This window comes from Corvus moneduloides, chromosome 21 (genome assembly GCF_009650955.1).
Source record: "Corvus moneduloides isolate bCorMon1 chromosome 21, bCorMon1.pri, whole genome shotgun sequence".
Taxonomy (NCBI): domain Eukaryota; kingdom Metazoa; phylum Chordata; class Aves; order Passeriformes; family Corvidae; genus Corvus; species Corvus moneduloides.
In genome coordinates this window covers 1-12615 of record NC_045496.1, presented here as the reverse complement: position 1 = coordinate 12615, position 12615 = coordinate 1, and the positions used below count along the sequence as shown (strand labels likewise).

Here is a 12615-nt window from a genome sequence, read left to right as displayed (position 1 = left end):
AAGAGTTTGGGTCTGGACAAGGCTCTCGGGCACAGGGTGGGATTCTTGGGGTGCAGGGCCAGGATCTGGACTCGAGGCTCCCTGCGGGTCCCTTCCAGCCCAGGAAATGCTGCGATCCTGTGCCTCTGAGGGTGAAATAAAGGGCACCGGTGGGGTTTGTGCCCGCTGTGTTCACGGCCCCGCCGGCTCAGGGCGGGTTCAAGGCGCAGCTGCCCCGAGCCAGCGGGACCGGCCGGGGCTGCTCGCTCCCGGTGCTGCCGCCTTGTGGGGAGAGCCCGGCACTGCAGCCCGCACAGGCGCTGGACCACGGGATCGGCGTGGAACAGCAGCGCAGGGGGAGTGCTGAGGCAGCGCAGGGAATGCTGCGGTCCCAGGGAATGCTGCGGTCCCAGGGAAGGCTGAGGCGTCCCCTGCCCGGGGCACTCGGCAGCAAATCCCTGATGTTGAGCAGCAAAAGGAAAGTTCTGGGTTAGTGGGAGGAGGTTTCTGGAGTGGAGTTGGGACAGGTGCTGATCCACACATGGAATCACGGGGTGGTTTGGCTTGGAAGGGACCACCAAGATCATTTACACTCTGTTTGTTGTCTGGTTCCACAGCAAAGAACATCCAGAACTGCCACCTCACCCTCACGGACAGCAGGAATGTCTTCCACAGCTCTTGTTTTGGAATGGGAATGGCTGTTGGGAGCTCTGGCAAGACCAGGTAAGAAGAGAAATGGGATCATTCTGGCTGCTGCTGGAGGTGGTTTTCTGCTTTCAGGCTGTTCTTCTGAGTGATCCTTTCACAGCAGTGTTCTAGGGCAAATTTGAGGGTAATTCCAGGAATTTCAAACCAGATAAAAACTGGTGGGGCAAAAATGTGAACCTGATCCATTTCTGGTAATTCCAAGCTTCTCCCACAACACCGTTCCAGGGGAAAGCTGATGAAAGGGTAAAGATGCAGAGGAACAAGTGCTGTAAACCCCCCTGGCGCTCTGAGAGAGCAAACCTTGCAGTACTCCCAGCAGATCTCTTGGAGAAAGCGTGGGATCGCAAGGTTTTCCGGGAAAGCAAAACAGGGGCGGAGATGAGGGAATAGGCTTCCAGTTCTTCCTTTAGCTGAAAGCCTGGGGGAATTGAGAGGGGCCACAAGAACTGTTTGTGTAGGAAAATGGGAGTTTGGGGGCTGAATCTGAGTTTCCCTCTGGGGCATTTTTGAGGGAAAAGCTGAGGTGCTGTTTAAGGGAGAGAATGCACATTTTTGGGGTGGAAAAGGTTTAATCAATATTGTAGAGGAAGTAAAATGTTGGGGGTAAAAGTGGATGCAATCTGGAGGGGACAGAAGGAATATTTTGGAGGCAAAATGGGGAACTCAGTAGTGGACAGATGGGGAACATTTTGGAGGCAACACTTGACAAACTCTCTGGGGTGGAGAACGAACACATTGAGGGAAAAATGAGGTGATGAGCAGTGGGCACGTAGGGAAGGTCGTGGGGGTAAATGTTGAGAAAAGCCCCGTGGTATTCAAGAAATCCTTGGAAGCAGGACTGAGGAATTCAGTGGTGGAAAGATAGGGGAATTTTGCGGGGGTAAAACTTTAAAAGATCTAAGAGTTGAGAGTGAGTGTTTTTAGGTAAAAAGGATGTCTTGTTGGGCATCTGGATTGTGGCATTTATGGATCACAGGGTGTTTTTCCTGAAAGTAGAAGATAAAGAAGACTCCCAAAGCCTCGGTAGCTGTGTTAAGAAATCCCTCCCAGGGAAGAAAGGTGCCTAAACCTCCTGGAAGTAGGGACTAATTAGCATGGGAAGGGAAAAACCCACCCCCAGTGGGAGAGAGCCCGCCGGGTAAGGGAAGAGAAGGATGCCCTTAAGAAGAAGCAGGGAAGGTGAATTTCTCGGTTTGCTGAAATGTATCAAAAAGTTTGGAATCTGGGTCTGTGTGGAGGCCGGGATTTTCTCGGCCATATGCAGAGCCCAGCACTAGGAATAGAGTAATTCCAGGCTTTCCAACGCCAAAAATGCAGTACCAGAGAGTTCTGTTATCCCGAGGACTTGGGGGATATTTGGCAAAAATTTCTGGGGGCCCAGGCTGGACCGAGCTTTTAACGCTCCCCGGATTCACGGGATCGGGGATTCCAGCGTGCCCTGCACGGGTTTTTTCAGGGAAGTCCCAAATCCGTGTGAGCACAAAGCAGAATCCCCTGGGAGCTGTGAAGGCAACGGGATATTTCTTGGGAACTTTGAAGGATTGGGTGAGTCCTCAGTGTTAGGTTGGAATGAACGCAAATTGTCCGGGAGTTGCTGGTTTAGGGATGGCCGGGTCTGGGTTTGGATTTGTGGGCACCGAGTGTTCCTTGTGTCAGTTTTAGGTCTGGATTGGTGGGAATTGTCAGAGAAAAGAGAAGGCAATTGAAATGTGGAGCTCCATTCTTGGAGAAATGATCAGGATGGGAGAGGAAAGGCTGTGGAGCTGCTGGGAGCTCCTGGAGAACGAAAGGATCTGAGGTCTGGAGGCAAAAGCTGTGGAACAAAGCCTGAATAGGGTGCGGGGTGGGGCGGGAGGGGGAGGAGGGCACCGTGGGGGGGTGAAAGAGGGAAAGAATCCCTGCTCCGGGAATCCAGCAGGGACCAGGAGAGGATCATTTTCCATCCACTGCTCTCAGTGTAATCCTACTGAGGACGGTCAAAGGGAAGTGATTCATTTGTTCTTAGGTTTGGAATGAAAGGTGCTCTTCCAGAGGGGAATATTCACCTGTTAAAATTCTGTTGGATACAGGAAAAGAGGGAGGAAGCAAGCAGCTGGGGAATGAACGGGTGGATTTTTTGGTGGATACAGGGAAAGACACGGGAAGGGGCTCTTAAGTAAAATACACCTCACGGGCAGCACCAGGAGAAGCCTCAACTGCCCTTTTTTTCCAAGCTCTGACATTGCAGAGGAGTAAGCAGTGGTCAGCCCATCACTTTCTGTATTCCTTGGATGCCCAGTGCTTTGTTGGGAAGAGATAATATTTGGAAATGAGCAAATCCAGGGATGTAATTTCCTGATAGTAAAGCCCCAGAGACCCTGGTTTTGATATCCTTCCAGCACCCAAACGCAACAGAGGGAATCCTGGCGGAGCTGGAAATCGCTGTCGCTCCGTCGGTGGAATTCCTGGGAAATGGAAAGCAGCAGAAGCAGCAAGAACGGAATTGGAAGCAGGCTCCAGCCGGGTAAGGCAGACACCAAATCCTTTGGAACTGGGCAGGGGTGGGAAGAATTAATTCTTACATTCGTAGCCCATGGATTCCTGAGCAGGATCCCGGCAGGGAAGAGTGCAGGGATCAGACTGGGGACTGATCCCAGCTGGGGGCAGCGAGCCTTGGAATTGGCTGAAGGGAAGAAAGAGGGATCCTTTGAGCACAAGGATCAGCTGTCAAATGCGGAGATGGCATCAGACAATTCCTCGGGAGGGTTTAGTTCCTGGGCCAAATCGATCTCCTGCCTTGTGAAGGAGCTCAGAGATCTGGGAAGAGCCCAAGCAACGCAGGGAATGCAGTGGCAGATAAAACTGCCGGGGAACGGTGGGGAAAAGCATCGAACAGGGGGCCTCGTTTTGTACAGGAACGGTACAAAAAATTGTCCGAAAGAATAGGAATGGAAAGGGATTTTACGTATTCCTCGGAGGCCACAATCCAGTGGGAAGGCTGAGAGAAGGAAGCAAAGCCTAAAAAGGCAAATGAGCCAAATCTGCCCAAAGCCTGCAATGGCCGCATTCCCTGGCATTGCTGAGGACTTCAGCCGAGCTCCAGGCAAAAGGTGAGCCCCTATGGAATCCTTTCTGGGAGACCATATCCAGCTGGGACCCTTCCTGGAGAAGGCCATGGGATATGGGTTATCCCAGGTCCAGAGAATATGTCATTTCCTCAGGAAAAACACTTGGATCACTGCATCACTTTCTTGTTTTAGGCTCACCAGTCACCCGGGCTATCCAAGTCCATCCTCCCCAGCGGGGAGAGCGGGAGCACGTCCGGCCATGGAGAATTTCTGGGAGAGCCCGGGAGAAGAAAGAAGGCTCCAGCTTCACAGATCTGTGTCATAACCCATCCTGTCGGCCGCTCCTGTTTGATCCTGGTGCATTTGTCCTCTTGGATTCAACCTGAGCAGCGCTAATTGCTGGCAATGAAGCAGCCTTTGGTACTTCTTTTCCATGAAACCTCTCCATCCTGCCCTTCAATCCTGTTGCAAACACGGGGAAAACCCAAAACTCCGTTTTTTTTCCCCTCTCCCCTTCACTTTGCCTCCTCTTTTCTTGCAGGCTTTGGGCTATCCAGGCTTGCATGTGGATTAGACACCCTGTAAGCTCAGCTCCAGGTGGGATTGCAGCGGTGTTGGAAGCACCAGGGATTCTCCCAAGGTTTGGTGTGAGGAGCTGCATCTTGGGAGGGGCTGGGATTTTGTGCACTTCTGGGGTTTTTTTTTCCTGTTTGCCTTTTGGGCTGCCTCAGAGAAAAGGCTGAAAACCGAAGAAGCTGAGGGGGGGTTCCCAAATTCCTTTCCAGCCCTTCAGAGGAGGCACAAAGCCACGTGCAGCTGAGGAGAGGGATGTGAGGAGAATGGCAGTAATGGAGCCTTGGGACTCTGCACTTCATTCTTTTCACGTGTTTGGAGGTGCAGGAAATTCCAAACCCCACAGGAATTCTGCGTCTGTAACATCGGGTGCAACCTCTTGAAACCCAAGTGCTCAGAGTGGGGTTTTCCCAAGGGTAAATCCCAATGTGACATGGCAAAGCTTCAGTGAGGATTTCCAGGCTTGACTGCACAGCTTTTGGGAAAGCTCAGTAACCAAACAAGATCAGATTTCTGTCGGATTTGGATCAAACGTGGCATTTAAATCTGGGACAGCTCAGCTCCCCGGGTGGGAAAGTGCTTGGAGTAGCCGAGAGCTGAGCCGTTTTTGAGAATTCCAAGCGTTGTGTCCTTACGCTCCTTAATACAGCGTTTAAATAATTGATCCTGAATGGAGCCAGTATCAGAGGGATTTGTTAGAGGGGCAGGGATGTTTTTTCACCTGGCAGTGTGTCGGGATAGTCAAGACTCCTTATGTCAGAATTAATTGGTCTTCCTTCTTTTCCCTTTTGTTCTTTCTAGATTGTGGCTGAGTGGGGAGAATATTTGGGATAAAGAAACGAAATGCCCGAGGGAAGCTTCGTGTTCCCGTGGGGATGCTTTAGGCGCGTGCAGCTTCTGAGCTGCACCGAAAGTTGAGGCTCCCCCGGAAGCCTTCCGAAGCTGGAAGGGCCGGGGAAGAGAATTCCAGGAGAGGTGTGGGAAGCGCTTTCTGCCAGGTCTGGACAGCACCGAGGTGGGAATGACTTCAAAGCGTTCCTTGTCCCTGTCCTGTTCCCAGCCCAGGACAAAGTTGGTGTTCCCTGAGCGGCTGCGGTTCCCTGGATGTGGCAGGAGGAGGTCTCTGCCGGGGAGTGGGAGAAATGTCCCTGCCCGGTGCCGTGTCCTTGGCGGGCAGAGAGCGCCGATCGTGGCAAGGGGGGTTTGTGAGTGTGGAATCAATCCTGGCTCCTTTTTAAGGGGGTGTTTTAACGAGTCATCAGCAGGGACCACTTTTAGCCAGCTTTAGTTAAGTTCCTTTTGCACAGGTTTCATGTGGCTTTGATGGTGAAATCACCAAACCCTGAAGTTTGCCAAATTACCCCTGAAAAGCTTTAATGAACCAATCCTGAGGGAACTGGGGATTGCATATCTGGGATCTTATGGCCCTTTGAGGCCATGTTGGGTTTACCCCCTGATTTTGGTGCCGAGGGAAACTCCAAGTTAAGAATAATCCAAATATGAAGCACTTCTCACAAAAGTCAGCTTTGCAAAGCTTTATTTGGGCTAAAAAAGAAAAGATGGGAATGCCCTTGGCAGAAAAGCAGCTGTGAGGCACAGCAGGCTTCAAATGGCTGTCAGCAGGAGCTCCAGGAGAAACGGCTGCTGGCTGCGGGCATCCTGGGCTTTCCAGGCAGGTTTTGTACTGGATTGCAAGGCAGTTCTCCTGCCTCTGGGGGGTGGCACCTGCATCCCACTGGAAAGGGAAAATGTGGAGAGAGCGGCAAGCGGGAAGACGGTTGCTGATGTGTGTCCTTGGATTGCAGTTCCTCCCGGTGGGTCTGTGCTGCTGGAGGTTTGAAGGAGATCAGCCTTGGAGTACGTGTGGGTTCAGCTGTGGGGTTTGGGAGCGACGCTGGGCATGAAATTCCAGGCATGTTCCCCTTGCTGGAGTGAGAAGCAGTGGAAGCACTTTGCTGTCTGCTTCTTCATCGCCTTCACCTCGGTCCCCTGGGGCTCCAGGTAATCCCCTCTCACCTTTGCTTTTCCAGGGGTCTCTAAATGAGGGCTTGAGCTTTGGTGCATCTCCCTTTACAGGGAAGATCTGTTCCAGGAAAGGTCTCCTGGTCTGGACCGATGGCATTGCAGGAAGAGCAGGAAACCCCAGAGCTCCTGTGGCTCCCTCATCTGATTTGCCTGCAGGCAGCAAGGATCATTCCCAAGTGTCATCCCCTGGCTCCGTGACTCGGGGAGGTTGTGTTCCCCCAAAGGCCAGGGGCCGCTTTGTGTTGCAGCTCACAGAAGTCCAGCTCGGTGGTGCTGGGTTTGGTTTTTGTGTGCAATGAAGGCACTAAAAAATTCCCCTCCTTCACTGGCACAGCCCTGGAGTGGGAGCAGATTCCCCTTATCCCGGAGTTATCCCGCTCCTGCCCTGGATCCCTGCGGTGCCGTGTGTTCTCCAAGCTCACAGCACTGCTGGCTCTAAACAAGAAAAACAATCCCTGTTCCTTCTCTTCTCCGTCCTTGATGTTCCCAGGCCCTGCATCTCCCTGGCTATTCCCTGTGGGAGTCTTCATCTCCATCCCACCTTATCCCGATCAAATAAGGGTCTGAGACGTGTTTAGCAGCAAATGCATTCTTGTAAAGAAAGCCAAGAGCAAGGAGCGTCCAGATGCAGAGAAGTCTTTAGAAAAGCATTCCAGACGTGCAAATGAGGGATGTGTCTTCCTGCATGTCCTGTTGTTTTTTCTCTGTCAGGTTTTGGAAGGGTTTTCTCTCAGTGATTTCCTGCAGTCCAGGTGCGTCCCTTCTTTTGTCCAAATCCAGTGCCAGAGGATCGAACAACTGACGCGTGGGGTCTGGGATGAAAACGGTTCTCCTAAAATGAGGGAAACAGTGCTAGAAGAGAAATGAGCATCCTTTTAATGCCTGGAATAAAAATGCTGGAAAAGGGCAATTTTATTTGATATGGTGTCTTTCTCTTTTTTTTTTCCATGGATAAAACTGCACGGTGCGCAATCAGAGCAGAAATATGAAATGCAGGAGTCTTGGATTCCACAGTGGGATTAACTTCCCTTTTCTGCTCTCTTTCAGGACAGGAAAAACCACTGAACTCGCCCCATCTTTGGGACCAAGAGCTTTGGTGTTGGAGTAGGCAAAGCCAGCTAGGGCCCCCCTTGTCCTGCCCATGGTGTGGGTCAGGGACAGGCTCCTCTTCTCCTCTGGGCTGGGATGAACTGCCTAGGGAATGCTCTTTCTGACAGGCCGGTCCTAGCCCCGGCTACTGGAAATGGGCAGAGGTGAAGAGGCAAGTGCCAGAGTTCCTTGGGGATGATGGAATTGTGGTGTTTGGCTGTGCCCAGAGGGGCAGGTTGGGCATTTCTGTGTGTGTGAGGACCGGTTTGGGTGCTGGGGAGCCCGGGGAGCCGAGCTCTCAGTGCATTCCCAGCTCTCCCGGGGGTGGGAGCTGGTGCAGGGCTGGGTGACAGCCTCTGGTCGGGCTCGGGGCAGGCCCTGGCCCCGGCACAGACACGCTGGGGTGGTTTGGGGCCGCCTGGGGAGCCGTGGGAGGCAAATGAGGGATGGTGCTGGGCGGAGCGATCGGCCTGCGCTCGTGTCAGCGCAGCCGTGCAGGGCACTGGGATCTGGGTAAAACACCGGCTCTCCTGGCGTTCAGGGATGCAAGGTCTGAGGGACTGGATTTACTTGGGACATTCCAGGACAGCAGGAAGAAGAGGAAATGTGGTGCCAGAGGTGCGTCCCATCAGGTTGCATTTCCCTCTTTCCCGTTTCCATTTCCTCCTCAGTGCAGGTGTCCCCTGCAGCCCATGAGCACGGGGCCGGTGACAACTCCCTGTCTGTAGAGGGATTCCTTATGGAACAAGGGCAGATGACACTTGTGTGAGGCTTACGACTGTTAGAATTAGACCAGGATGGGTTAAGAAAAAGAAAACTAGAATGGTGTGTTAATCTTACTGGTCAATTAACAAATAGAATCCACACTTCTGTAAGAAAAAGTACAGTGTATGGAGCATATAGAAGAAGCTGGTTTTGCCTGCTGCTGCTGCTTGGCTTTATCATGTAACCCCATTCGAACTCTGCCTTCAAGACAGCTGTGAGACTGTGAAATAAAGAACTCAGCAGAACAGCAGCCTCCTCTGCTCTTTCACCCTGGTCCGAGAAGGAAGGGTACCCTGTCAAAGGCTCAACACCTTCTGCCTTTCTGACTTTGTTTCTAAATTTCTACCTTTCTAATTTTGTTTGTAATTTTTTTTTTTGTTTCTAACTTTGTTTGTTTTTAACTTTCGACCTTTGGAAATTTGTTTGTTTCTTGTATTTTACCTCTTTGTTTGTTTCTAAATTTCTGCTGTTGTAACTTTGTTTCTAACTTTCTACTTTTTACATTTCATTTGTTTTTAACTTTTTACCATTCCTCCCAGCGAGGGATGTGTGCAGAATACTAAAACCTGTTAAGTTCTTCATTTTCACATCTATAGGCAAATGCTACTGATTTAGATGTAAATTCATTTTGAAATGCGCCAGCCCTCTCTCTCTACTCTGTCGCATACAGGAATATAAGAAGCTGGGAATAGAGATCAGCAAGTTTTGAGAATAACGAGCCGGCGTTTTTCTGTAGGAAGGAAAGAAGCAAGTGCCTGGCCCCGGGAGCCGAGACGCTCGGGCTGCGGGAGCTGCAGAGCGCCCAGAGCCGGCTTTTCCCTCTGCTCTGTCCCTGCCCCCGGGCTGAGCTGGGCGGCGCTGCTGCCGCCTGGTGGCGAGAGCGCGGCACTGCCGCCCCCGACACGGCGCCCCGGCGCTGCTGCCGCCCGGTGCCGGCTGAGGCGAGAGGGCGGCGGCCTCGGTGGCTGCCGAGCGTGGCAAGGGCAAGGAGCGGGAGCGAGCGGGGCTGGGTCTGTCAGCGGAGGGGAGGGGCGAAGGGCGGTTCGGAGCGCCGAGGGACACGGCCGTGCGTGAGCGGGGCCACAGCTAAGGAAAGGAGCGGGCGCCGTGCGGGGCGGCGACCGCGAGGAATGACAGCGCGGGGGGCGGCCCGGCGGGGCCGGTTTTGCCGGGCAGCAGAGGCGCGGTCGCAGCGCGACCCGGGCGGGGGGCACCGGGCGGGCACGGTCGGAATCGAGCCGCCCGCGTGTCGCTCTCAAGGAGGCGGCTCGGAAAGGAAGGCGCAGTTCCGCGCTCTCGGGACGGCGTTAAGTGACGTTTTTATTAGAACCTGCCAGGACCTTGCAGAGGGTGGTTTACACTTCCGCCACACTCAAGATGGCAGACGCACTAGGCCCCCTTTGAGAGGTGTCCCTGCCGATGCCTGCCGCCGGTCGTGGAGCAGTCGCCCGCCTCCGGCGCCGCTGACCCCACCAGCCGTGTCCTCGCACCGGGAAGCACCGCGGAAAATCTCGCGGAAAGCGCGGGGCCGGCGTCGGAGTCCGGGCCGGATTCAGGCAGCCGAATAGACGCCCTTGTGAGGGGCGGCGGGGGCCCTTAAGTGTACCACACTAAAGATGGCGGCTCGACCGGAAGTGGCTTCTGCCAGCACCCAAGATGGCGGCGAAGGGCGGAAGTTGCATCACCGCCACACTAAAGATGGCGGTCGTGTCCACTCTTTCCTGACCTTCTCAATATGGCGGCAGGGAAGCCCCCCCCCCCCCCCCAAGCTGCGTCTATTCGGCTGCCTGAACGCGACGCCGACGCCGACGCCAGCCCAGCGCTTGCACGCAGATTTCTGAGGCGTTTCCCGCTATGCGGACACCGACTGTGGGGTCAGCGGCGCCTGGGTCAGGCGGGAGCATTCAGGCAGTCGAATAGACGGAGGGGGGGGTCCTTCCGGCCGCCATCTTGAGAAGGTCGCATAGCCACATTGGTGCGGTCCCGGTGACTTCCGCCCTTCTTCGCCAGGCGCGGCAATGGCGGGGAGCCCGGGGAGCAGCGCTGCCGGGCCGGGGGCACCGGGGCGGGTGCTCCGGGCTCGGAGGTGAGCGGGGAACGGGGACAGCCCCGAGCAGACGGTGGGGGCCGCGGGGGATCGGTATTCCGGCCCAGGGATGGGTATCCCGGCCCAGGGATGGGTTCCTGGACTATCTAATAATATTATATAACGATCATACAAGGAGATCTATATAAAAAATCCTCCAATGTCATCCTTCTCCCAGCCCCTCTGTGTTTTCAGGATCTTGGGGGAAGAGTTTGGGTCTGGACAAGGCTCTCGGGCACAGGGTGGGATTCTTGGGGTGCAGGGCCAGGATCTGGACTCGAGGCTCCCTGCGGGTCCCTTCCAGCCCAGGAAATGCTGCGATCCTGTGCCTCTGAGGGTGAAATAAAGGGCACCGGTGGGGTTTGTGCCCGCTGTGTTCACGGCCCCGCCGGCTCAGGGCGGGTTCAAGGCGCAGCTGCCCCGAGCCAGCGGGACCGGCCGGGGCTGCTCGCTCCCGGTGCTGCCGCCTTGTGGGGAGAGCCCGGCACTGCAGCCCGCACAGGCGCTGGACCACGGGATCGGCGTGGAACAGCAGCGCAGGGGGAGTGCTGAGGCAGCGCAGGGAATGCTGCGGTCCCAGGGAATGCTGCGGTCCCAGGGAAGGCTGAGGCGTCCCCTGCCCGGGGCACTCGGCAGCAAATCCCTGATGTTGAGCAGCAAAAGGAAAGTTCTGGGTTAGTGGGAGGAGGTTTCTGGAGTGGAGTTGGGACAGGTGCTGATCCACGCATGGAATCACGGGGTGGTTTGGCTTGGAAGGGACCACCAAGATCATTTACACTCTGTTTGTTGTCTGGTTCCACAGCAAAGAACATCCAGAACTGCCACCTCACCCTCACGGACAGCAGGAATGTCTTCCACAGCTCTTGTTTTGGAATGGGAATGGCTGTTGGGAGCTCTGGCAAGACCAGGTAAGAAGAGAAATGGGATCATTCTGGCTGCTGCTGGAGGTGGTTTTCTGCTTTCAGGCTGTTCTTCTGAGTGATCCTTTCACAGCAGTGTTCTAGGGCACATTTGAGGGTAATTCCAGGAATTTCAAACCAGATAAAAACTGGTGGGGCAAAAATGTGAACCTGATCCATTTCTGGTAATTCCAAGCTTCTCCCACAACACCGTTCCAGGGGAAAGCTGATGAAAGGGTAAAGATGCAGAGGAACAAGTGCTGTAAACCCCCCATGCACTCTTGACAGAGCAAACCTTGCAGTACTCCCAGCAGATCTCTTGGAGAAAGCGTGGGATCGCAAGGTTTTCCGGGAAAGCAAAACAGGGGCGGAGATGAGGGAATAGGCTTCCAGTTCTTCCTTTAGCTGAAAGCCTGGGGGAATTGAGAGGGGCCACAAGAACTGTTTGTGTAGGAAAATGGGAGTTTGGGGGCTGAATCTGAGTTTCCCTCTGGGGCATTTTTGAGGGAAAAGCTGAGGTGCTGTTTAAGGGAGAGAATGCACATTTTTGGGGTGGAAAAGGTTTAATCAATATTGTAGAGGAAGTAAAATGTTGGGGGTAAAAGTGGATGCAATCTGGAGGGGACAGAAGGAATATTTTGGAGGCAAAATGGGGAACTCAGTAGTGGACAGATGGGGAACATTTTGGAGGCAACACTTGACAAACTCTCTGGGGTGGAGAACGAACACATTGAGGGAAAAATGAGGTGATGAGCAGTGGGCACGTAGGGAAGGTCGTGGGGGTAAATGTTGAGAAAAGCCCCGTGGTATTCAAGAAATCCTTGGAAGCAGGACTGAGGAATTCAGTGGTGGAAAGATAGGGGAATTTTGCGGGGGTAAAACTTTAAAAGATCTAAGAGTTGAGAGTGAGTGTTTTTAGGTAAAAAGGATGTCTTGTTGGGCATCTGGATTGTGGCATTTATGGATCACAGGGTGTTTTTCCTGAAAGTAGAAGATAAAGAAGACTCCCAAAGCCTCGGTAGCTGTGTTAAGAAATCCCTCCCAGGGAAGAAAGGTGCCTAAACCTCCTAGAAGTAGGGACTAATTAGCATGGGAAGGGAAAAACCCACCCCCAGTGGGAGAGAGCCCGCCGGGTAAGGGAAGAGAAGGATGCCCTTAAGAAGAAGCAGGGAAGGTGAATTTCTCGGTTTGCTGAAATGTATCAAAAAGTTTGGAATCTGGGTCTGTGTGGAGGCCGGGATTTTCTCGGCCATATGCAGAGCCCAGCACTAGGAATAGAGTAATTCCAGGCTTTCCAACGCCAAAAATGCAGTACCAGAGAGTTCTGTTATCCCGAGGACTTGGGGGATATTTGGCAAAAATTTCTGGGGGCCCAGGCTGGACCGAGCTTTTAACGCTCCCCGGATTCACGGGATCGGGGATTCCAGCGTGCCCTGCACGGGTT

General features: G+C 53.7%; 1 protein-coding gene across 1 annotated transcript; it reads left to right on the top strand.

The window, feature by feature from the left end:
- Positions 1 to 3723: 3723 nt before the first annotated feature.
- LOC116454343 lies at positions 3724 to 12605 on the top strand. The gene is made up of 4 exons (XM_032130841.1): positions 3724 to 3776; positions 6113 to 6164; positions 8879 to 9493; positions 11075 to 12605. Exons 1-4 carry the CDS (start codon positions 3724 to 3726, stop codon positions 11252 to 11254), a joined length of 900 nt encoding a protein of 299 aa, XP_031986732.1. The 3' UTR covers positions 11255 to 12605.
- Positions 12606 to 12615: the final 10 nt, after the last annotated feature.

Coding starts and splice junctions, on each gene's coding strand:
- LOC116454343 (XM_032130841.1), top strand. CDS start 3,724: ATGGCCGCATTCCCTGGCATTGCTGAGGACTTCAGCCGAGCTCCAGGC. Junction 3,777..6,112: donor AGCCGAGCTCCAGGCAAAAG/GTGAGCCCCTAT, acceptor CTTGGATTGCAG/TTCCTCCCGGTGGGTCTGTG. Junction 6,165..8,878: donor TGAAGGAGATCAGCCTTGGA/GTACGTGTGGGT, acceptor AGCTGGGAATAG/AGATCAGCAAGTTTTGAGAA.